Below are 26,186 nucleotides of genomic sequence, written 5' to 3' on the forward strand. Positions count from 1 at the left end.
AAAGATTAATATAACAAATTCTTATACAAAATCTGAGGTAGGACCTATAAGAAGTAAACTTAGTAATTAAATAATTAAGCAGATAAACAGTGGAGAAAGTGTACATGGAAAGGGGATACACCTGATTTGATGGCCCTCCAGCTGTTGTCTTGTATGGAACTATTGCTGCTGATATTCCTCATCTTCACACACTTTTGAACTTGATTCATAACTCTTGTATTGTTCGTACAGTGACATCCCAAATCACTGCGATGGTGCAAGGCAAGAGCTGTGGTTTGGCACTCTGTCAATAAATATCTAACACTGCACAGTGTGTAATTTAAATCAGAAGGCACTCAAAAAAAGGGGGGTTGTCCCAGGGAAATAAAGCCTCTCTGATAAGCAGCAGTGAACCTTAATACTTTTATTTTAGTGACTGATTAAGAGTGGAAAGGCTTATTGCTGAAGCTGTAGGAATATGTAATTTAGCTGTGATTAGTGTGGCTCTGGGTAAATGGCCTTTTGGGTGGGAACACAGGGCAAAGTTTGCCAGGCATCTCTGCCAGCGAGACACAGGCCTCTGTCTTCAGTCCCTCTGCCTAGGATATGATATTTGGCTCTTAAATGTCATTTTGGCATTTAATATCACTGAAGGAAAATCCACAACAACACAAAATACTTAACACCAGCACGCTTGTTTGGCACCTATCGCTAGGGTAACAGAGTCACACTGGACCACCCAGTGTGAGGGCTGGGCCAAAACATGTTCCAAACCTTCCTGTCTGATTACACAAAATTACTCTGGGCTCCAGACACACGTAAGTGGCAAGACGTTCCGCTCTTGACCATGGTGAATTAGATGGTAATCCACATTTTAAAGGTAGATTTGACATCACAGGTCATGTTTTTGTAGCAGTAACAGTAACCCCCCTTGTTTTGCCACTGGTTATGTGTTTCCTCCTGAGATTTGTAAGAAACAGTGCTAATCTTAATCTCTTGTTTGTGTTAATCTGTGCTCTGTTTGTGTGCGTCTGTGTCTACAGGGTCTCTTGGCCTGTTCATTGGGATGTTATTAGTGGGGTGGAGCAGCGTCTGGACTGACGGAGCATGGTGAAGCACCAACCCTTGCAGGTCTATGAGAGACAGCTCTGTTTGTCATGTCTGACCGGGATCTATGGTTGCCGATGGAAACGGTACCAGCGGTCACATGATGACACGACCAAGGTGAGCCCTGCCCATCGTGTCGTAAAAGTTGACACTGATTTACTCCATGAGTAATACTGTGCCAGCCTGACAGACCGCTTCCTGCTTTTTTTTAACTGGCACATCCGGTATACTTTCACAGAAGGAGACAGTAAAAACGAGAGAGGGACAGTTGTAAAACAAAACAGAGTGACCCTGGAGAGGTTGCCAGATAAATGGAATATGTCTATATATAAATGAAAGGTAAAAGGCAGTTACAAAGGTTTTACAGTCAGTCGTTTTTGTAGACCTGTAATGTTACATATTCAGAGCTTATGTAAAATCACACAAACACACACACACAAACAAAAGCAAATTAATGAATGAAGAAGTAGTGTATGCTGAAGACTGTAAGAGTACTGCATGTGAAATGCCTCATAATGAGAGTCTTTGTCTCTTGGTATGTTTGATTATTCATTAGAGTGCTTGAACATAAATCTCATTAATAGGATGAATTGAGAATATATAAATAACTGACCAGGGGAAACCATTAACCACAGCACATGTCAAGATATCAAACCTTTCTGTTCGTGAACAAGAGCACTTAAGTATCTAGTCACACAGAGAATGCAATACAGGGACTGATTGTAGCCCCTGCTAGAATCAGGACAGCTAGCACATATCATTTATCCACAACTATCAATAGAAGAAAAAAATTAAAGAATGCACAGAAATGTTCTCTATACTTCTTCACTTGGCAGGGCATTAAAGCAGCTGTTCCTGCTTTGATGCATTTAATGAGATCTCCTCTTTCATTGCAGAATTCATTGGTGTAGTGACTTAACAGTTGCCTTTGATGTCAAATGCAGTTTTGCTGCAATACAGTTTTTATACAGAAGGACATTTGGTTGAAGGGAGGCTAAATGCTGTGTGTGCGTGTGTATGTGTTTGTGTGTGTTTGTGTGCATGTGTGTGTGTTGAGAGAGATTAGCAGCTCGGGCAGTAGTATTCTGACAGAGACTATAATCCTCGTACAGTAGACCAGCGTGTAAGAGAATATGCCCTGATTTCAGGAAAAGAGTGCTATCAAAATTCAGATTGGAACAATAAGCCTTTTTGTTTGAATGGTGATGTGAATTATTAATGTAGAAGCCTTGATAAAAGTGAGAGATGTGTAAAGCTCACTGGCATTACACTCTTTAAATGTTAGATTATCTCTGGAAGACCAAACACATGAGCTCATTTTGCATTTTTTTTGTCTTATTGGTGTTTATTATGTGTTGTGGAAAGTCAGGCCAGATACATGAACTAAATTACCCTTTTAATGATCTTTGGTATTCACCACCCAAAAAGCACAGTGTTCTCACCTTTACCTTCAGACAGGGGAAGAATCCTTAATAGTGTGTTTGTGCGTTTCAGAGGTGCAACTTTATGCTGCAGTGCTGGAATAGGAACTAAGTATTGTGGTCTGGCACTCATATATTCTTTAGGGACAAAGCAGCCAAGTCCTTCACTTCTCTCTTAGTGTCTAACAGTGACTCCTCTTCGTGTGTTGACAAGGCAACAGCGCTTTGCTTGTATTTAGCTGATAAATACAAGATGTACATCTTGTCTTATAAATGGCATGATGCATATTAAAATAAGGGCTGTTACGCACTTGCTGTATATTATTTGGCTTTGAGTGGACGTCACAGATTTGATATATCCAGTATTGGACATCTGTGAATGCTAGTGCAAAACCCTCCAGCTCGGAATACCGCAGCTGAGTCTAACCATTGTGTTGTTACCTTGACACTGTATTGGCCATGCTGCTGTAACAAGTGTTCTCTCTCTCTCTCTCTCTCTCTCGCTCTCTCTCTCTCTCTCTCTCTTTAGCATTGTATGCATACTGATGTTACTCATTATAGCTAATCAAGCATTTATAATCTCCAAGGGCCACATACGTGGGAAGGTTTGTTTAGTGTAAATTGGCCTTTACTGTCATGGTGCACCTCTGAGGTTGACTTAAAGAGGGAGATTTTAGCGGCACTCTGGGGGGAAAAAAGGGGGACAGAGATGGTTCATCAGTTACAATAACAGTCACTCAGATGAGAGAGGACACGGCAGAGAACGCAGATGGACTTAGGGTAGGGCTGCATGGAGTAGAGCTAGACTGTGACTCACATGCCTGTTTCATAGTGCAGGTGAACAGACTGAAGGCTCTGCATATGTCATTGTTAAAGAGGTGAACCTGGAGTATAATCAGATGATAAATAAAACGGAGGAAACAGCCCTGCGCTCGTTCTTCCTCTAGTTAATTGCAGTGTGATGTGTGCTCCAGTGTTCATGACCTTCATTAGCATGGAGCAGAACACATGAAGCATTACACTCAAGCTTGCACTGTGTATCACATGGGCGTTGGCTATGTGATGTGCATATATCTGTGTATGTCTTTTAGTTTACTTCTTTTTTTTTTTTCTCTCACCTTGTCATATCATTGAGAGTGACCTCTACAGTGAAACTTGTGAATATATTCAGAGCCCTGGGGAGCGCATTCCTAATTTATTGGAACACTTCCAAGTGCTATGCAGGGCAGAAAAAAAAGATGCTGTTTTTTCCTCTTTTCTTTTTTTTTTTTTACTGAGGGAATTTGAGCCAGTGAGCAGGTTTCCTGTTGTGTGCTCTCTTTCAGTGCACTGATAACCCAGTGTCAGCGTTTTCAGTTCAGCCTTGGCCGGGCCACTGTGTGAGGCCTGATCCACTGTGAGAAAGAGCCAGTCAGCTGTCTGAGCAGAGAGAGAGAGAAAGAGAGAGAGAATGAGTGAGAACGCTGCGCTGCACTGTGCTGCTTGGCCTAGCCACTCACCTGACTGTCCTTTATGTCAAAGTCTTCATCACACTCTCACACACACACACACACACACACACACACTTACTCAGTTGTACCAGCGATGTCATACCATCAACATAGCCGCTCGTTCACAAACTGCTCGTTCACAAGCACAAACCAAAGTGTAGTTCTGGGATGGAAAATAACCACACAGAAATACAGAAACAAAAGTGCATTGCTGGTAACATATGCGAATCTAGTTTGTTTACTCACACACGTTATAATAATCATTTCAAGTTTCCTGTTGCTGACCTCAGGGAGTACAGATATAATAGCAAAGAACTTTGTACACGAAGTTCTCTGAGCGACCTCTCTTTTTTTCCCCTCTAGGAATGTGGAGACAAATCAAATCTTGGCCTTTTTGGAATCTAAGGATTTGTCTCATTTGTCGCTGCTTATGTGTCTCAGGCCTCTGGCCTCAGCAAGGTCTGAGTCTGTGAAACCGTTTCGCTCGGCCAATAATGATGATGTAATCGTCATTAATTTTTCATGATCCACACTGCAATCTGTGGCAACAATCAAAAGGAGGGATGTTATTTACATGGTGTATGGCTGCAAACAGAGCACTGCTCATTTTTCATTCCTAATGTGCTCTGAACAGAAACCTTTTGGTCCAGTCCCTTTCTCTCTCTCTCTCTCTCTCTGTCTCTCTCCTGCCTTTGAGCTGCAGGTAGCTCTATAAAGCCTGTCTTTGTTAGCCTGTTCTGTGTGAGGTCAGCGTGGAAGAAGCCCTGCCGCCTACACAGTGAAAGCCGATCTCTTTCTCAGTAATAATTGAAAGTTTTTCCATTCACCATGTCTTTACCTTCAAGCACAGAACTAACATAAAGAAGCGTGCACCACTGACACGAGGCCCAGGGAAATGTAAAAATCATGTTTCAGAGTGTTTTTAATCTTCCTTTGTCGTACAGAGATGAAATTTGTATTCGCCAAACATTTATTTCATTCTTTTTTTTTTTCTTTTTTTTTTTTTGAAATGCACCACAGAGCTTAACTTTCAGTGAAGCCTTACCTTAGAGCTGTGTTTTTTTTTTTTTTTGCCTTATATGAAAGTCAAGTTCTCTGGAGTGTATGAAAGGGAAATATGATGTTAAGGGGATTTGGAGGGATGCTAAGGTCAGGGTGTCTTGTCATAGAACTAATGAACAGTGACAGGTAGAAATTGTGCCCACAGCCCAGGATTCAGGTGCACTGTTGCCTTTTACGGAGACAAAGGGCAAAATCCAGCCTGAGTGAATTCCTATCAAATGACCTGAGTGACCTGTAGACTACTCATCTGACTGAGGCAGTCCAGAATCTTTTGGGCCTAGACACATGGCTTATGACTCGGCCCTCGGCAGTAAGGACTTATTTGAAAGTAGTGGTTACATAAAAAAAGTAGTTTTACATAATCATACTTTTAAAAATATGCTAAATGCCACCCTCTTCAAATGCCACCTCATCCTTCATGAGAATAATTATATAATAATGAATGTTATTCAGATAATAGTTTCTTTTCCTTGCTCAGAACCGAGCGGATGTCTTCTAACCTGTCACTAATTACAACCACAGAATCCAGAACAAAGTTTCTCACATTCATTTGCCATCAGTTTAAGAGAAAAAAAAAGCACTCAGACATTAAATTAATCCTTAATGTTCTGAGTAGAGTTGCGTTTCATCAGCCGCCCTCCTCCAAGGTGAATTGGAAAACTCTCGTCCTGTCAGATTTAATCCATCTCCGCCTGTCACCATAGTGATTTTTATTTCTCCTCTCCACACATCGCGATAGTTGGGAATGTGTTCGCAAATACTGTATACTCTGCGTGGAATTGGTGGACAGCTGTCCCGAATGTACTTCCTGATGATGTATCCCAGGAGCACAAACTTTAATTTGTACTTTTATTGATATCTAACATTTTGTTTCAGTCTTTTTTGACACCTACTACCAGTTCTGGCATGAACAGGAGATTCTGGGGCAAAGCTAGCTTTTTTTTCCCTGATTTCTCACGGTCAACCTAGCATTCATAAATGTATGAAGTCATTGTGAACGGTTGCAGATTACACCTGGCAGCGCTGTGTGGAAAACTGAAAAGGTACAGGGGCCTCGAAACAAACATGTACTGTGAGAAGAAGCAACTCGCTGTCCTCTTTGTCAATGCCATTGTTGTTGTTCATTTGTAACTAAAGTGACAATTTAATGTCCTGGTTGGCGTGACTGCTTACGTGTAAGGGAGCACTCAGTCACTGCTGAATGTCAAATACCTTGCAGTATGTTTGTATCAAAGCCTTGGAAAAGGCCAGCAGAGGAAAGAGCTCAGAGTTCCCACTTTGCAGCCTGGTGTGACTGTTTAACTGTACAGCAGTGTGAACTCTCAGGGGACGTATAGTCGTGATGGAGAGCTGGTCAAGTCCGGTCAGTCCTTTTTTCCCACAGCATACTCCTCTTCCACTGCTGACCTGGTTTTCTGCCATACTGCTCGCACTAGGCCTTACAATATGACGAATCAACACCCAAACCTGAACAGTGTTGTGTGGTTAACATAAATGTGCTGGCAAGATTTCATTCACATTCTTGTCTTCATTCTTGAACAGTGAAAAGACTTTTGAAATCCTTTTCTTCAGAGAGAAAGTTTAGCCCGGTAATGAAGTCATTTATGGAGCATTGTCAATCAAAACAAAGACAGTGTCCATCTATGGGATATGTCAGTATTTGGCAAAACAGTGAACATAATAGCCATTCTAGCACAGAGTATGACATTAACAAGAAGACCATTTCTATGCCATGTCAATGGAGCTCTGTTTTAAAACAGAGTCAATGAGCCCATGGTTTCACAGGTCTAATTTGTTAACTCAGTGGAGCAGAAAGGCAAGGTAGGGCACAGCTTGACAGAAAAGGCAAGACAACTAATTAACCCTGTGCTGTGTATTTTCACATGTACACGGAAAACAGCCTTGGCTTGTTGAAATATGCGAGGATGTTAAGAGGGTTGAGCATTATTAGGAATGAATTTGTTTCAATATATGGTTACTAAGGTTCATAATAGTATTTAATATGTATGTAATATATATTTGCTTCCTCGTTTTGTCAGACTGTTGTGCTCTGTTAGTGTATGTCAGTGGTGTGATAAAATGACAATGGGATGGTATTCTAGCGCATTAATATCCTGAAGATTTCACATGAACTCTGTTGTTCTGTTTTGGTCTTCTGAGTGAACAAACAGACTTCCCCCCCTGCGTGGACAAGGGATTAGATCTCACACCGCCATCCAGACCCACCAGCTGCTGCTTTGGCTCAGAGGAGAGAGATATTGAGAGGAGAGAGATTTTGGGAGGTCTCTTCTCTTCTCTTCTTTTCTCTTCTCTTCTCTTCTCTGTCCACATATGAGATTTATTGCCTTATATCAATATGTAATTGTTCTACCTTTAAATCAACCTTTTGAATGTTAATACTTTTCTGAGGTGCTGCATTCACCCAGGGCTGTTCAGAATCAGAATTTTGTTCTGCCTCAGGCAGTTCCTTAGACTTGATCAGTAACCTCGCAATTATGGCCAGTTTTGTAATGTTCTTTAGAAATGACATTGAAAGGAAAACTTTTTTGTGGCATGAGAAATATAGGGAACAAGAAGAGTTTGCAGTGAAGTTTGAAAAAAAACAACACTGCAACGGGATGTTCTTATGTAAGGTTGAGCAGTATTGAATTTGATTGCTCTACACAACCTTACAGCTATGTCAAATCTCCATCAGTAGCCCAAGTGTCTTGTCTTGAGTAGCAATGTGTCGAACATCCTGTCAAATCGGTGGAATACCAGTGTCAAATCAACAACAGGAGTAACTGAGTGTTACTTTGCCTCAGAATTTCCTTGCAAACTTAAGATGTAGAGGAGACGGATGAAACACCGTTTCACGAATTAGAACTTATCAAATTCACACACTGCCTCCTTACTGAGTCATTCCACATTGTGTTATAATGATGTTCAGTTCAGCTGTCCTAGAATGTACCCTTTTAATGGAGCAGTTCACAGTTCTCATTTGTGATCCCGTAACTTTATGATAATAATACACCCATTGCAAGGGATGGTAAATGATGAAGTATTTCTTTACTGCACTTAACTAGTATATTGAAGGATTTGTACTCTGCAGGAGTATCAACAATATAAGCAAGTTTCACTTCCTACCAGACTACATATATAAAGAAGTTATATATATTTTTCACCCCATACATTTGTATTGAATATTGTCTTTACTTGTTTCGTACATGCAGTGAGTCATAAACCCTTGGTTTTTCTTTTTTTTTTTTTTTTTTTAATATTCGTTTTATTAAGTGGCAAGTGACTGGGCGCATGTGCAGTTACCACTACATGCAGGGTATCATTGCTGTAGGACCTAACTGATTCAGATGTACACAGACAGGGGCAAGACTTTGTATAATCCTCTGCCTAGCTCATGGACCTAGCTACAGTACTTGCCTCAGCGTGTACTCATCATCACCAGTGTGAGTGTATTGGCTGGCGAATCTCAAAGCGGTGTGGCTAACGCTAGTTTGCTGCAAGCCAGTCTACCACCAAAATGTTTATAAATGGAGATTCTCAAAAGATAAGATAGTGATGTGTAAAATATGTTGACATAGTTAGTGATTGCTCTTTAATGCACTGCACACTCACAACAATGACAATTTCTCCCTCTCATTTTGCTGTTGCTCACAATTACAACATTGAGCAGTAAAATAAACAGTTTGGTTGGTTTCAAAGTTTGACAGTAATGTTAGACTGCAGAATACACACATCCATGTTTTATTAATTACAATAGGCCTAAGTTTTTACATCTTATACCTTTGAAAACTTGAACTGAAGCTCTCTTGCCTAATGAAATAGTTGCCTGTTGAAGTGGTTGATTTGACTGTGACTTTTAATTTGTGGGGTCATGTACAGTATGCTTGTTTTCCTGTCAGTTTTTTACATGGCGTCTGTCACCTCTGGATTATCTCATTGCATACTTGACAGCATGATTGTGTGTCGACAATTTTACTCCCAGGAATTACCCCTGATCCCCTCTTATCCTTCTATTTTTAGTTCTCTCTGCCTTTTTTTTTTGGATGAGGCTTAACATTTAGTCCATGACATCCTTCCTTTGCATCTGTGTTTTGTCAGTGAAATGAAATATTCATTTGCAAAAATTGATTTAAATTAATTGCTAACAGGTTTTTTTCTGTCTTTACGCCCCCATGTCTACACACTGCTGAGATGAAACAGTCTGTGGAAGTGTTTGCCCTGTGAACCAATGTTATTATGCAACATTTTATCTGAGAGAGAAGCCGTGAACAAAACCCTGTAGTGTGGATATTTAAAGATATAAATCTGAATATCGTTATAGCTCATATTTCACAATGATATAATTAATTTGAATTTACTTCTTGATTTTAGTCAGTACTATATTTGAAAAAGAGTTCAAAACATGACTGATCACAGTATCCCTGTCTGAAATGTTTTTGTCCATCGTTTCATGGCTAATTAGGCTGTTCTGCATCCACCCCAACCCAAGGGAGCCCCGCCCAGAACAAAATAAAGGACCTGAAAAGAAACCTCTGAGCCCTCTCAGCAAACCGTGTCAGTTTAAACGAAATCCCTGTGAAAGCCGAGAGGAGAATTAAGGTATAATAGTTAGGCGATGAAAATTCTCCCTAAGAACTTGATGAAGCATACTTGAAGTCTTCGACAATTTATTTAAAAAGCGAGCCTGTGTTGCTCTGCACGTCATTACAGCTTTTTCACAGCCTTTTAGGATCATCATTTGTGATTTTTAATTAATTACTAAAAGAGCGTTTAAATTCAGAACCCAAGAGGAGTGCAGCCTTAGTCTGTTTCTCCCTGTGCTAAAGAATGGGCAGCTAAACAGGGTGGCTTCTCCTTCCCAAGGCTAGGTTAGTCATTAAAGCCCAGCACTGGGGAAATCAGTTAAACCAGTGAATGTGTCTTCAGAGAGCACAGACTTATCTCACCAGTCCTCTAGGGGAGCAGCTCAGGCTCTTTTAGATCTCCACAGCTAAATTAATGAAAGTATGTACGTGTGTGATATTTCCTCCAAGGACCATAACCTCCAGACTGTGTGAAAGAGCGTGTATCAGGTGGAGCAAATCAATATGATATTGTGTAGATCGTGAAGGACAGAAAAGACTTTCCAGCACTCTGTTACTATGTCACTCTGGAAAAAAAACCCAAAAACAACAACGCCCCTGTTTCTATGTGAATGGAAGGACTATCAGGTTTGGTTGAGTTTTGAATTAGTCTGTTTTGTTTTGTTTTTTGTTTTTTTTGTTTTTTTTTTAGTTAGCTGTTGTGGTGGATAAGTGTGCTTGTTGGAAAGGTAATCTGACCCAGAGTAAGCCAGCAGTCAAATCCAGTGTCTGGTTACACAGGACTGCTGGAATGCTAATGGAGTGGAGTCATTCCTGTAAGATACACAGGCCCACTGCTGAGGTTGATTTTCTCCAAAGCTCAAACTGCATCACTTCACAACAGAGAACAGAAAGACGGCTAGTCCAGTACTACACCTGTAAAGTTGATGTGTAGGAGCATGTCCTTTTCCAGCTATGAGACAGATGTGTTGTAGCTCCTCTCCTGAAATCCTTGCATTTTGATATAAAATGAGATGACGCCTCTCTATCTAATAGTAGTGTCAGTTCTGACATTTACCTGTAAAAGAATTATCCCTGAGGTAAAGATGAAAATCTTCACTTTTTGAAAATGCTTGAATCAAAGCTGAATCCATATACTAGGCTTTTAAAGTGTCCACTGTGTGTGGGAATAATGAGAGAGATGACAGTGTCTCATGTAATCTGATGTTTGATTTGATTTTAATATTTAGTTCCTGCACGTTGGAGTTGATTTATTACTTTTTCATGTGGCCATACACTATTTTCAAAAAAGTTACTGTGTCATATTTTGCAAAGATGATCAAGGAGGAAATATTTCTACTTATGTTACTGTCTCAAATAAAAAATGTCTGAAATTGACAGTTGAAATAGGTGATATTCATGTTTAAATGAAAGAATATGAAACAGAAGTGTAGCTTACTACTCATTGGAATGATGCTTTCTTTTTTATGGAGTAAATTTTGGCCATGTGTTTAAAACGTTGTTTGTCTGTTTGCAGTGGGAGTGCATATGGTCCTTTATCCTCTTTGGCACCTTCTGTCTTCTCCTTGTCTGGTTTTACTTCTGGTGGGAGGCACACAATGACTACAGTGAGTTTAACTGGTGAGTATGGTCTCATTCTCTACACTCTCTAATGCCCCAGCTCTGTTTCCTTACATAACCCCCATAATGTGTTAGTTTGGTATGTTAAATAGTGTAGCTACCCCCAGGGGTTTCCGTCCTAATTCCCTTCATCAGTGTGTAAGGTAATTTACCAAAGAAACGCTGTGATTGGTTAGATGTGCGTCTGATTGACGTAGAAAAGAGGCACTTGGCATTTCTGTGGTGGGTGTATTAGGGTTTATACTCTGAAGGCATTTTGGCACTGCATTGGGCTTGATGTGAATTTCTTCCTCCTCTTCCTCTTCTTCTTGGTTTTGGAAAGCAGGAGAAGGTTAAACAGCTTCACCCACTTTGATACGTCCATGTTTCAATTGGTGTGCATGTTAAAACTGACACTTTGACACAAGCAGAAAAGGGATGGATACCCTTACTATCCCATTTCTCCTAAAGTAACAAAATTGGCACACATATTTATTGCCTCAGGCAGAACAAATCTACTGCTAACTCTATGACTCCCACTCAGTTTACGCCCCCACAACCCATTTTATTTAAAAGAAAAATGCTTGTATGATTGGATTCTGTACTATGTGTGAAATTTTGTATACAACATTCTTGAGGCAGGCACCTCAAAGCTTTCGTCAGCTGACTAACTGCCGTGCTAGTTAGCACACTAATCGACATACTAATTTTTCAATGTGTATAAGATTCGGGAGGGAAAATATGGAGTTTGAAGCGTGAGTGATTTAGCTGGATGATAGGAGTTTCCTTTTATCTAATTAGATCATTTGCTTCACTCCATTAAGTACTACCTGGGGCTGTGGTGCCTGTTTTTGTGGGCTTTTTCTCAAAGCCTCATATTTTTATGTCACATTTTAGTCATTTTAATGTATTGCATGTAATAGTCTCATTCCCTCAGTCAGCTCAGATTAAGATTATTAACAGTGAGACTCTGGTGTTTCCATTGGCTATTTATATGTATTTTTACAGTGTCCATGCTGACGATAAAGGATACTTTAAATGAACTGTAGTAGCCCTTAGCTCTGTATTGAAACGTGCTGAGTCTCAGGAATGTTAAGCGTCAAAGTCACCTCTACTCATTCATCACTCTGTGTCCATAAAATGCTCTTTATCACCATGATTAAGATATGCTACGACAGTACCTGGAACTTGCTTTACACGTCACATTAGGTTCAGTTTTTTAGAGTGACATTTTCTTGAGTCTCAAGTCTAAGCGCGCGCACACACACACACACACACACACACACACACACACACTCACACACATTTAGGTGTATACATATCTGTGTTGCATAGTTATGTAGGTGAAGTGTTCATGAAGACTTCACTGTTCTCAGTAGTGGACATATGGATTTCTTAATAATTTAATGTGCAGTGATATCAAGTCTGACTCATTGTTTGCTTAGCCATTCAAGCACCCTTCCCATCTATATGGAAACCAACAAACAGGCAATCAAGCTTCCTGCAATCTATTGTTTGCTTTATCCTTCAAGGTTGTTTTCTGTTGTGCTCTTTCTTGTCCTTGGTTCCTGCTCTGGCCAATGTCACCTTTCCTCCCTTCCCAGTGGTCCTGTCTGACACAGTCAGTGCCATAGCTTTACTGTGGGAGCTTCTGTGAAAAGGAGCACTATTCAGCAGAAGCCTCCACTAATGCCTTGAAGACGTGCCAGAGGAATGAGTGATAAGACTGAGCGTGTAATTAGCAAATAGGGGGTTTTGATATCACAGACTCATGCTGGGCTACAGATCCAGAGAGAGAGAGAGAGAGAGAGAGAGAGAGAGAGAGAGAGAGAGAGAGAGAGAGAGAGAAAGGAGGGGGGGCTCTAGGGAGCATTCAAGACTTTATTTCACCCCTCTAGTCATCTTTAGTCATCTTTAAAGATGTCCCTGAGCAAAGGATACTCTCTCCCTGCCATGGCCAAACCTTTGCCACCTAATCCCACAATTCTCATTAGAGTGAGCAGTCAGTGATCACCAGCTCATTAGGGGATTGGAAGCCTTTTGTTTTCATTTGCTGTTTGTTTGTTTACTGCTTTATGGAATGAACAAGCCATAGTCGATAACATGTTTGTTACTGAAATTGCATTGACAACACAAGCTTTCAAATACTTTCAAGAGCAACACTCATGTTATGGTAGCATAACGATAGGTGTCATGTCAGCAGTGCCCCCAGAGAGAACTTGACAAACCTGAGGCTAACCAACAGTTATCTGTAAAAGCTTTACCTTTACAGGCTTTATCAGATGTTTGACGTAGCCAGCTGAAGTGGTATTGGAAAATTCTTAGGCCTTCCATCTCTCTCAGTGAAGGTTGTCTTGAAAATAATGCTCCTTATTCAATTTCTCGTAACTGCAACATCACTGAGAAAACTAAGCTGAGGAAAATCAAAGAAAAGTAATATTAGATGTATTTGAATTCCTATCTGTGTGATGTTGAGCGTTTCTTGTGTGTGAGATAATGTAGCGGGTGAACATTGTGTAAGTCCTCTCAGTTTTTTTTTTCTTCTGTCTGACAGGTTTTTATACAACAGGTCAGGGGAGTGGAATGATGGGACTGCTCCCATTCTGGCCGCCACTGCTGCAGGCTTCACTTATATTGCATTTTTAATGGTGAGTTGTCGAGCCATCAAGTATTCACAGCTCCATGGCTCTGATACTGTGTTGCGGCTTGGCACGAGGGACACGTCCTATCCCAATTCTGCTGCGTCTTCAATGGTCCTGCTCAGACATGCACTCGCGCTTTTAAAAACCCACCATCAAAATCTTAACCTCTGATCTTATTGGATGAGTTTTAGTGTCATGTGGCTGTTTATATTCATGTTTTTTTTTCTTGTTATTTGTTGTTTGTTTTTTGTTTTGTTTTGTTTTATTTGTTTGTTTGTTTTGAGGAATGGAGATGTCATTATATTTAGGGGTTTTACCAGTGTGTGTTCTTCCTTTACAGATTTTAGCGCTGTGTCATGTAGCAGTGGGGCAGCAGCTCAACTTACACTGGCTCCATAAGGTACTTCTGGTACTTTCCATTGTCTGCCTGATGTTATCTCATAGTCCTGTCATTTTGTAACACAGAGACACCAAATGAGCCCTCATACAGGGTCAAGGTGACTCAGGGCCCGTGCTGTCTGTTACTCAAAAGAAAACAGAAGAGGAATACACAAGTCTAGAATACAAAAGTCAACTAACTGTTAAGCTAATTGTGTGCGTGTCTTCTTCTCTCTCACTCTCTCTCTCTCTCTACCTTATAGATTGGAGTGACTGCTGCCCTGCTGACTACTGTCATTGGAATAATTTCTGTCAATCAGATGTGGGGAGAGGAGTGGGATGTCATCTCCATCTCTCTTCAGGTCTGTTTCTATAGAAACGACCTCATGTCCTACACCAGGGGTCAAACGCATTACAATGATTGGCCCTGTTCTGATCCTCTTGATAAAGTCCAGTTATTCCCTGTGTAAGACCTGGATGAATAATGTCGACATTACAGAAATCCTATGACAGCAACAACTACTTTGGTTGTGTTGTCGTTGTAGTAGGTGGAGCAAACATTTGGGAGAGTATGAAATCAGAAATCACAAGTTGAAGCAGTAATCAAAACGATATTACGTAGGATCTGGAAGGAACAGGGTATCTGATGTGTAGTTACAGAATATATAGATCTCATTGTGAATGTGTACTTGATCCTGATCAAACCATTCAAGCAAATATTAATGTGATCCTTGTTTGAATATGAAGTGGAGACAGCTATGTAGGGTCATTTGTGTATCTGAATGTGTTCTTACTGAATGTGTGCTCCAGGCTACTGGTCCTTTCCTACACATCGGTGCCCTGGCTGCAGTCACTGCTCTGGCCTGGCTGGTCGCTGGAATGGTGGCCCGAGCTGAGAGAACCAGTAAGCATGTGTCCACATCGCTGGTCAAAGGATGACACACTAACAAATGCCTTGCCTTAGGAAAAAATGTTTAATAATTAATGAGTTGTTGACAAGAGTCAGCCCCCACTCCCCAGACTGCATTCCTTCACCCTCACATCACTCCCAAGGACACTCTGTGTTTTCCTGAACTGAAAAAACTGTGTCCAAATCCTCTCAGCCAAACCTATATTACAACAGCCACACTGCTGATGATAATAATAATAATAATTATAATGATAATAATAAAAAAATAGTACTAACGAGGATAGCAGTAGTAGTAGCAATAGTGGTTCTGGTATTGTGTAGTGCTTTTCAAGATAATGGCGCTTGCCTTGCTGAAAATCAAATAAATTAAAATAACCTATAGCATAGTTTAACACAACCACACTGACAACTACTAGCTTGTTGTGTAATGGTTCAGTTACATTTAATTCCATTCTTAGCATAGAAATGTGTATTGAGTTTAAACTCTGTTGTAATGGTTTATTAGATGAGTGGAAAGATGTTCTGTGTCAGAGATCCAGGCATAAGGTCAGACAGAACAGAGGTCTGAAGTACTATGATCATTAATACATTGCCTGTGACAGCAAATATCCAACAGCACACGCTTCTCTATCTCATTATATTATGAACACCTCATTGTTTGTCTTCTTTCACTAACCCTAAGATGCTGTACAGCCTGTTTTTGCCAATTTAAATTGGCAGCTTATAGTGAGGTTTTGTTTTTGTCCCACTTTCAGACGTAGTAAAGCGTGTGCTCACTTATTTTCCCCATGACCGTATTAAGCCACACACCAAAATCTGTACATGTAGCCATGTTTTTTGCAATTTCAGTTTGAGTCTAGATGAACTTTTATTTTAGTCTCTACACTCTACACTGTAGTGAAAATTAATCCAGGTCTCTGTTCTCTGCAGGGTTTCAGGTGGTGCTTCTCCTGGTTTATCTGAGTGTCCTCTTGGTTCTCTATTTGACCCCCCTGTCCATCAGCTCCCCCTGCATCATGGACCATAGGGACCTGAAAGACAGGCCCAAAGTCATTGGTTACCAAGGCGCTCCCATGGTGAGTCACATGACCTACCCAACCAATCCTGTGTTACGATGGAGAGCCAGAGTTAATGTGAATTCCATAGAATGTGTTTCAAACCTCTTTCCTCCACTCTGACAGCTCCCTGCCGTCGTTCAGCTTACCCACGTTAATGACCCTTTGCATCTCCATGCTAAAAATAGCACAGCTGCAGATCGCCTGAGAGCACACTGTGCTATCTGCTCTCTGCCTTTTGTGTGAAGCTGTGAAGATACTCGATATGAGATGTATACGTCTAGCCAAACCATTTAACCATTGATTCACTCTCAGACATAATGCATATTTTATTACTGTATCTGCAGCTTGTGCTTCAAAACATTTTGGTTTTTCCTGTGTTATGAAGTAGGTAGAAATAAGTTCCTTCTACATTTTTTTTCATATATAGGCATAACTATGGATTGAATTTGACTACAGATTTGTGCTAATTGTGTTAAATCTTGTGAACAATATGGTTCATAAAACATGAAGATGAGAGAAGACACATCAGAAGACTGAGAGCTGAAGGTTTACCTCACTGCATGCATCATGTTGTACAATATATGAACACATTAACAGTGTGTCATTTCTGCGGAAAAAAGACTAATTATTTTTCATGTCATGCAACAGTAAAGCGTCATCTTCTATGTGTTTTATCTGTATTACTTCAAAACAAGTTCGAGACATGTCAGTGCTCTCACACAGCCTCACTGGTGCTGGCCTAAGCATGCTACTATTATCAGTCAGCGAGCTGTTAGAAGCTGCAGGCAGATGACTGTGCACTACAGAGTGATGGGTAATGAAAGGTTTAACATACGTCAAGTTCATGGGGGCACATCATAGGAGCAGAGTCTCTTTCCACTTCCAACATTGATTTTCCTTTAGGGCCCTCATATCCTAGCAACCCCAGAAATGGCTGTACTGATTCTCCCTTTGATTTACAGATAGACACACGGGTAGAGGTGTGGATATATGGCACGCAATGACTTGACTTAACGAGAGCAGGTGCTTCAGCGCCTCAAACATGTCAAAATCTGAGTTGTTTTTATTCCATTTCGTTTTTCCTGTCCTAATTGTAACCATTTGTTACCATCAAACAGACAGTCCTGTGTTGCTGCTTGCACTGTATTACATAAGTTTGAACTGCGTCCAAGGCGTGTAGATGTAGCAGTTTGACCCCAGAGTTGTGTGTGAACACTGTGTTCACACATTATTGATTTATTGTCTGATCGTTGTGAAGGTTACTAATGTACACAATGGATTATTGCCTGTTTGGCAAGTTTCAAGCTCCTCACATACTCCTTGTGCAATGTCTGACTCTCTCTCTCTCTCTCTCCTCAGCTGGCTCCAGAGAACACACTGCTGTCTTTCCAGAGGGCGGTGCAAATGAGTGTTAGCGGTCTTGAAGCAGATGTAGCGATCAGGTATTCCTGCCCCCTCCCCCTCAGTGTGGTGCAACATTGTACATCCAGATCTGACTGATTCATCAGACAGGCCCTCACAAGGCTCTGGCAGCTGAGCTAACAGCCGCTAACTGACCAGGCCAGAAGTTCATGTCTGAGTTAGAGCCTAGCACTGACACTATCAGCCTAAGTCATTAGAATTTACAAGTATGGAGAGAGAGAGAAAGAGTGAGTGTGTGTGTGAGTGGGGGAGAGAGAGTGAGGGAGTGAGTGAGTGTGTGTGTGTGTGTGTGTGTGTATGTTTCTGCATATGCATGTGACAGAATTTATGCAAGTGGCTGTGGGTATCTGTGTATGTGTGAGACAGAGTGTGTGCTCATGTTTGTGTGTATGCATGCACATGTGTGTGTTTTCTCTTTGTATGTGTACATGTGTGTCCTGCAGATGTGTGTGTAACAGCACAGACACACTCTTAACTGAGACAATGGATTAAGGGAGATCTGACAGGCTGACTCGACAGTGCTGGACATACTAAGAGTAGTGTGTGATCACAGATGATTGCAAACAGGGCCCCTTTCTGAAAGGAACCCCTCAGCTACAGGATCTTGAATGTGTTTCTCACTGCAGTACAGACAAAAGGATCAATATCCCTGAGTTATTGGTTATGTGGTAAATTATGGCGTTGTCTTCTGTTCCAATGTGGATCCATAAAATCCAAATAAAGGCAGAACTCCAAACTAACACTGAGGTATTACGCAAAGTAGTTCACCGTGTGTAGAAGGAGAGGTCTTTTTTTTTGTTTTTATAAGAGCTTAAAATGATGTGAAATGATGTTAAATCCCTTTCACGCTCTGAGTGTGAAGTGAGTACTGCGAGTGGAGGGTGAGGCAGCCGTGAGGGATGCGGTGATGTTCCTCGTTTGCTTCCCTGGTTTTCATCAGAGCTGATTACTGAGGAGCAGAGTTGGCAGTTTTAGATGTGCCAGCGCATGCGGCAAGTTTCTCTCTGGTGTCGTATCTCATTCATCTCTGCCTGACTGCAGCTTTGATGGGGTACCCTTCCTGATGCGAGACCCAAATCTGAGGAGGACGACGGATGTCAGGAAAGTCTTTCCGGAAAGGCAGTTTGACGACGCCTCGCTCTTCAACTGGACTGACCTGCGCTCCCTCAACGCTGGACAGTGGTTCCTTAAAGTGAGGCTATTCAGAATAACCTACAAACATTGTCCTTTTTTCTGTTTCTGATACTAATCAGAGAAACGTATGGTCATCTTCTACTCTTTTTGTGTTTCAGATTTTTTTTTTTGCCTGTCAGATTTTTGTATTTGGCCATATTAATTTGTATATATAAAAATTCACTTTTTATATGTGATATTTCAAAAAAAGTTAATGGAAAATGAGCTACTGTATCACTATGGGTAGCCTTTGGGCCGAAGAGAGAAACACACTGCTTTAGACAGAGATAATTAGACCCTTTACACAGCTGGATGTTAAAGTAAACTGTCTTGCCTTCATCAGCGGAGGAAAACCACAGCTAATTACCCACAGTGTAAGTGATAATGCTGTAGGTGTCCATAAATCATGAATCATTAATGAAGTTACTATGGTTGATGTGACAGGATGACCCTTTCTGGACGGTGGAGTCCATGTCGGCCCAGGAGCGGGGGCGTGTGGGCAATCAGACCGTCTGCAGTCTGGAGCAGATGCTCAGGATGGCTGCCCGCTCCAACTGCTCCGCTCTCTTCACTGTGCGCCGACCACCCCCAGAACACCCTTACTATCACAGCTGGGTCAACATCACACTAGAGACCGTACTACGGTCAGATATACCCCAGAACCTGGTGAGCATACAGGGATGGGCAGACGGATGGATGTTTTGACGTATTTAAGGATGGATGAATGTATGGATTAATACGTTTTTCATAGGAAAGATTTGTTTGAATAAGGCTTCAAGCTGTGACTTGACTTGTAATGCAATGCAGATCATGTTTCCCTCCAAACCTCAGTTTTGGTATTTTTGGCATTATTTATTTATGCTCCTAGCTGATGTGATCTGTCAACAGTGTGTTGTGATTTTCTCTGCTTCACTTGCACACATGGAGCCTGAGGAAGACCAGCGAGAACCATGCCAGCTGGTTATCACCCTCATGTCCAGTCTCTGGATAAACCGTACTGCTGGATGGACTCTGGGAGGACTGTCTGAACGTGCTCTTTTTTCCTGCGGTGTATGGTTATGGTACATTGCTGTGTGTGTGCAGGTGATGTGGACTCCAGACTGGGACAGGGACATGGTTCGGCAGGAAGCGCCAGGTTTCCGGCAGACCTCTGTGGAGAAGCAGTCTCTGCAGTCTCTGCAACGCAAAGGCATCACCCACCTCCTGCTGCGCTACAACCAGGCCAGCACTGGGGACATCAGGTCTGCCCACACACTCATAGGGAGATATCTTAGGCTTTTTAACTGCAGCAAGCTTCAAATGCATTTCTTTTCTCCCTGCATCATGGAAATCTTAACATGTAAGCTAAAATGGTGAATCGACCATCATAAAAACTACCTGCATACTGCAAAAAATACATAAAAGTACATGGTTAAATACAAAGTATTTATGACTCATTCACTTCAGAGGGGAAAATAAACTTGGCCTCTCATGTTTGCGTTTGTGGTTTGTTGACTGACGGGCGGCCATGCCCAGTCATGCCTGCTTACAAAAGGAAAGTCTTAGTGTCTGAGTAGACAACAGTCATTATTTCCCTGTATGTCAGAAACTTAATCAGATGTTATGGGAGTGAACCTGTGTAGCTTTATAGATGTGTACACAGATATACCCTCCATTTCTCTGTGTGTGTCTCATGTGTGGCTGTGTGTGTGTGTGTGTTTGGTTCACACAGGTATCTGTCGCTGAATAACATGAGTCTGACGCTGTACACAGTGAATGAGCCGTGGCTCTACTCCCTGTTATGGTGCAGTGGAGTGTCATCTGTCTCCTCAGAGGCTCCTCAGATCCTGAGGGATGTGCTCTCACCCCTGTGGCTCATGGTAAGACCACGCCCTAGTGCTCCAATCACCCCAACAGACAGGGTCTATAGCGCCGGAAACTTCTACAGTCAGGCCCAGCCTTACTCATCAGTGTCTCTGTCTCTGCTGCCTTAGTCCTGAGCCTCAGAATAAAAAAGCAGGATTGTTTTTTTTCTTTTGTCACTTTTATACAGTATTGTTATTTATGTGTTATATTGTTATTTATGTGTTAACATATTATTGGAGGCAGTATCTCCCGAGAGAAACACCATGATAAACCGCTGTCAGAGATTTCTTAGTATCTGAATTAAGAACCATCAGGGACTCCTTACTTTTATGTAAGAAAAACAATGCAATGCAAGCGTTTTCTGGGATAATTAGAAGCACATTAACTGAATAAACAGCTCAAAACTTTTCCAATTAGTATGCCACTTTTAATAGCCTATAAAATGAACTTGCATGAATGTGCTGAGTGTGCTGTTGGGTATAGCCTTGAACTCTCTTGTGGAATAGTGCCACCTGGTGGTCTTCTACTATTATCACATCTTGTTTTGTTGTAGAGTCCAGATGAGTACTGCCTGATATGGATTGCCACAGATCTCATCTCCTTCGCAGTAGTGCTGGGGATTTTTGTGTTCCAGAAGTAAGCCCTGTTTTAAAATGTTCCAGCATTTTGACTCCTCTTTTGACCCATCAGCTTTATAGTCTTATGAATGTAAAACACTCTGAACAGGTGAACAGTTCAGTAAAAACTATCTTTGATGTCCAGAGTGTAAAAACTATTTCTTCTCTTTCTCTCTCTTCTGCCACCTAAGTACAAATGACATCATATGTTTCTACACAAACATTCACATAGCCATTTTCTCCCCTCTTATATATCAGTGCAGTGAACTCAGTCCTAGATTCCCTCTGTCTCAGGGGTCTTTAGAGATTGCTTAATACACTGAGTCATCTTTTGCAATTTCAAAAGAATTCACAAAGCAAAACAAGTTTTCCCTATCCAGGAATGCTTTGGGATTATGTACTGCGCCTTGTGAGATAAGTGCTTTTTTGTAGTTGAAGTAATTTCATTTTTCCACTTAAACTGGAAGGGTGTCTTGGCTTTAGTAACTGATTGAAAAGCTGTGTGACTGACTGTTTGTTGTCTGAGATCTTTATCATCCATCCTTAAAGGGTCTATGAGTAAACAGATTTCTCAGGATGTTTATCATAATAACACAAAGGCTTTGTGTTATAATGATAAACATAGCATTTTATTGATATTTGGACTCTTTGTGAAGGCCAGTCATTTCAAACAAGAGAATTGACAGCTTCTGAAAAGAAGGGTCTCCAGATGCCCTAGTGTGTTTTATGTGCAGATCAGACTAATGCAGATAAATGTTTGTTTCCAGAGGAAGGAAGTGATAAATCTCATTAAACAGTAAGATGTGTTAGCCACACACTGCTACTGTACACCCAATGCTTTATCCAGTCAGTACTGTGCAGTCCGATTTGATGGCTGTTTAAGAACTTGTAGCAGCTCCATGTGGACTACAGTAATATGCTGAGTGGATTACTGGAGTATTTTGTTTCCTTGTCCTGTGAATGTAATTTTAGAGCTGATGTTTATTAGTGTTTTGGTTAAGAAATTCATTCAGTAAATGTGTTCATCAATGAAAGTGGCTGTAAGGGAAACGCAACAGTTACTGTCAAAAGTACAAAGCAGTTCCAGATTGTGAAGAAAGGTAAATAGTAATTCCAAATATTAATGACCGTGTTTAAAGTTGATCTGTTTTGTTACACTGATGGTTGTTCTGGTCTTTGTTTTTAACATTTTATACTGTAACTCTTTTTAAACCACTCTGCATTGGCTACTGCCACTACCTGCTAGCTGCTTTTGCTTCTGGACTGACTTCCTAATTCTTTCCCTCTTCCCTTTTTTTTCTATTCACTCTTTTTCCTCTTCTTCTTTCTCTTGTCCCTCTCTGCCTGATGTGCATGCTACTCCTCTCTGCTGCATTCTGGCCTCTCTCAGCTATCACATGATCAGGTAACTGGGTCACCCCTACTGACCCATGATAAAGTGGAACTTCATTTCTTTCTCTCTCTCTCTCTCTCTCTCTCTCTCTCTCTTTCTCTACTTCTCTCTCTTTCCCCCTATCTCTCTCTACTACCCCCTGCTTCCGATGTGTCATTTTTCTCTTATTCTTCTTACTGTCTATCTATCCATCTCTCTATCTAGATTGTATCTCTCTATTATGAAATCTACTCTTTTCCTTTTCTTCAGTGTAACACTGCCACAGCATACACACACAAAAACACATCTTTCATAATCATCTCTCAAATATACCTAACCTTTGATCTCAATAACTATTTGTCCATTTATCATTAAAACACCAACTTCCTCACTTTGCACATAGCTGACCTGGTCTGTTGCAGTTTCCCCAGGCTCCATGAGAGGGCAGCCTTTACCGTTTAGCTAAGCAAAGCAAAGTGACTGACACTTGCACACATCAGCATGTATTACAGCATGCGGTGCAGATGGTTTTTTCATGTCAGGCTGTGGCTTTTGCCCCAGGCGAGATGTAAATTTCTATGAGAGAAAGATGGCGTGTCAGAAATGAATTGCTGCCATGCATAAAACACGAGCAGAGTTATATAAAGCCTCTGTATCACAGGTTTGCCCAGAACCTTGGCTCTGGCTCTCCGCCGACCTTAACTATCATTAAATATCTCAACTTCTGTTTGGCTCACCTTTGCTCTTTTTCTTTTTGGAGACTTTATTAATCCCTTTTACAGTTAAGTCACTGTAACAGCGATTACCACGGTGATGAATTGTTTAAACTCATTGTGCAGTCCTGTATTTTGTAAGCAGTATTGTAGAGGATTTTAATTAGAAAGATGTGTCCTTAAAGCCCTATGCAGGGAACAGGGCAATACAGCTGAATGAGGTCAGATGAGGTACTTCTATAATTTAGTATTTTCTTGGTTCAGCTGAGGCAGTTTTTGGTGAGCCACAACAACGTACTGTACTTTTCTGTTTAATTCATTTCCAGTAAAACATGCATTCACAGTCTTAGAGGGGAACTCTAAATGCTTCTTGCTTGTTTTTTTGCCACCTGCTATACTGATACAAATTGCACATCCTCTTAAGTTACTCAAGGTTAAATCAGTTATACCCAATCTTTCATAAACTGTGATTACGAGATTATTTACCTTTAATCAGGAAAAAGGTGGTTGCAAAATCAATTCCAATAGCTGAATCTATCAGTTTTCACCCTGGTGTGTGTGTTTTAAAGTGTTGGAGCAGTTGTTTGTCTGTGGAGAATATGAGGTAAGTTTGTGTCTTTGTGACTGTGCAGGTGGAGGATGAGTGGAATGCGTAGCTATAACCCAGAGCAGATCATGCTGAGTGCAGCCGTCAGGAGATCCAGCCGTGACATTAACATCATGAAGGAAAAGCTCATCTTCTCCGGTAAGCACGGAGCACAGAGACCACACGCTAAATCAGGAGTGTGTGTCTCTGGTTTCTAAGGGCTGACATCCTGGTATTTTGACATCCTTTCCAAACATTATATCAGCAACTGACTGTGAGAACACAATTTCCTGAAGAAGATCAAAGGCCAAGGACAGACCTTAACAGTGCTAGCTCTTGAAGCCTACATAAACTAAATGCCTGTGTGTGTTTGTGTGTGAGCATGTGTGTAGGCTCGCATGCGTGTGTACATTTGTTGTGTATCCCTGCTGTAACATGCATGCCTCTTAAAATGTTTCTGAATGTTTCCAAGACCAGCAGCTGTAGCATCGTGAACCTGGGTCTGAGTGTACTGCTGTGTGATCCACTCTCTCTCTGACTGCATCCATCCGTCTTTGCATCCATCCATCCATTCCATTCCATTCCATCCATCCAGCCATCCATCCCTCCCCTGCCTGCCTTACACTGCCCCTCGTCCTCCTGTCTCCTCCTGAGACAGCACTCTGCCCCGAGTGCTTGCTGGCACATGGCTCTCCTCCTGAGAGTGGCGCCAGTTCAGGGGGGTGGAAGGTGAGTGTGTAGACTGGGGATGCTGTCTGTTGGATCCTCTTCTGATCTATGGAGGAGACTTAAAGCGAGTTCTGTAAGAGGGGAAGGATTAGCCTCGGATGAATGTTAAAGAACGTTAGAGTTTAAAGCCACATTGGATAGGCTGGTCTCTCTCAGATTCACTGCTGGACTCATAAGTGCAGAGACTATAGGTCAGTAAATGTAATGATTTTGAACCAAAAGGGGTCAAAAATGAACAATCTAAATAAATTCACTGTTTATATTAAGGGTGGAACTTCTTTTGTTTGCTATATAATTCAAGAACCGCTGTCGTGAAGCGCTGTCTGTATGTCATTACTTTAATAGATCTGGAAGACCTTACTCTCACTGTGGCTTTAGCTTTATGTGTGTGACATTGCTATATTGCTGTGCTCATTTTGGGTACAGCAGTAGTTTGAAATGTAATGATATTTAAAGAGAAATTAATATTTACAATGTCCTTTGATCCTCTCAGAGGTGAGCAATGGAGTGGGCAGCGCAGAGGAACTGTACATGGAAAACGGCTTTGACTGCTACACCAATCAGAGCATCACTCACTGACCTGCACCTTCTCTACAGATGCTATTTAACACTAGCGAAGAACAAACCTTACCACAGCCACCCTAAGGAAACGATGGACATTTCTGCTTTGATTTCTTTGGTTTTCTCCACCCAACCAAATGTTTTGGTGTGGGCCTCTGAACTACTGATTTTAAAAGGCTACTTAAAGACTGTACTTTTATTTTATTTTTTTTTTCTTTAACTGTTGTTAAGTAAAGAAATTAAAGAATGAGGCTATCCCTCTGTAAACTTTTTTTGTCCCACCTCCCTCAAATATGTGGCCTCGTTCTTCATTCTTAGTATTTTAGTGGGGGTGGGAAGGGGGGGCACATCTGGGGTTTGGGAATGTCTCTACCATTTGCTTTTTACCAAGAGCATGCCTGTAATTGTACGCTGGGTTTTATCTGTCATTTCCGGGAGGAGTTTTGATTTTTGGTTCTCATGCTGTCGTCAGGGATTAGGCACACAAAGCAGTCTGTATGCATTCCTAAAGCTTCACTTCAGCTTAACAGCCACTGCCCTGTTAATGAACTGTGAGAACAGACAAGAACCACAGCGTTTACAAACAATTAGCTTTTTCCTGTGACTGTATTTACATTTTCAAATTGCACCACGTGTCATTTCAGTATTTAACAATATTGTTTTTCATATGTGCATCAACTTGTGTGTGTGTGTTATTAACATGTACAGATGAAAGTGTCTTAGTATTCTATGTTCTGTTGAGATCTTTTTTTTTAAACGGGACTGCACAGGTGAATATTTGAATATATTTGCTTTTAATTATGTGTGGAGATATGTGTTTCTGTTTGTTTCATTGTTTTTTTTTTTTCTTGCAGTGTAACTGTGTTTGGGGTTTTGGATGCAGAGTGCAATACTGTTTGGATCCAGTCAAACCGAAGACTGTGTAGTCTTTTCAGTCTG

The 26,186-nt window shown here is 41.1% G+C and overlaps 1 protein-coding gene across 3 annotated transcripts; it reads left to right on the forward strand.

Moving 5' to 3' along the window:
- The first annotated feature begins 1,061 nt into the window (after positions 1-1,061).
- gdpd5b (glycerophosphodiester phosphodiesterase domain containing 5b) lies at positions 1,062-25,910 on the forward strand. 3 transcript variants are annotated; one of them, XM_030776913.1, is made up of 15 exons: positions 1,062-1,203; positions 11,159-11,262; positions 13,796-13,889; positions 14,224-14,283; positions 14,525-14,623; positions 15,072-15,165; positions 16,102-16,247; positions 17,589-17,671; positions 18,693-18,843; positions 19,269-19,490; positions 19,908-20,065; positions 20,536-20,683; positions 21,223-21,305; positions 24,004-24,116; positions 25,180-25,910. In XM_030776913.1, the coding sequence occupies exons 1-15, from the start codon at positions 1,087-1,089 to the stop codon at positions 25,263-25,265; spliced, it is 1,758 nt and encodes a 585-aa protein (XP_030632773.1). In that variant the 5' UTR covers positions 1,062-1,086; the 3' UTR covers positions 25,266-25,910. The 3 variants fall into 3 exon arrangements, with proteins under 3 accessions (XP_030632773.1, XP_030632774.1, XP_030632775.1); XM_030776914.1 differs by lacking the exon at positions 25,180-25,910 and adding an exon at positions 24,430-24,622; XM_030776915.1 differs by lacking the exons at positions 1,062-1,203; positions 11,159-11,262; positions 13,796-13,889 and having other exon boundaries at positions 14,180-14,283.
- Positions 25,911-26,186: the final 276 nt, after the last annotated feature.

This window comes from Chanos chanos, chromosome 6, assembly GCF_902362185.1.
Source record: "Chanos chanos chromosome 6, fChaCha1.1, whole genome shotgun sequence".
Taxonomy (NCBI): Eukaryota; Metazoa; Chordata; class Actinopteri; order Gonorynchiformes; family Chanidae; genus Chanos; species Chanos chanos.

Excerpts from the sequence above, each read along its gene's own strand:
- gdpd5b (XM_030776913.1), top strand. The coding sequence starts at position 1,087 with ATGGTGAAGCACCAACCCTTGCAGGTCTATGAGAGACAGCTCTGTTTG. Across the intron at positions 18,844-19,268 it reads CTGGACAGTGGTTCCTTAAA|GATGACCCTTTCTGGACGGT; the intron begins GTGAGGCTATTC and ends TTGATGTGACAG. Across the intron at positions 21,306-24,003 it reads GGGATTTTTGTGTTCCAGAA|GTGGAGGATGAGTGGAATGC; the intron begins GTAAGCCCTGTT and ends GTGACTGTGCAG.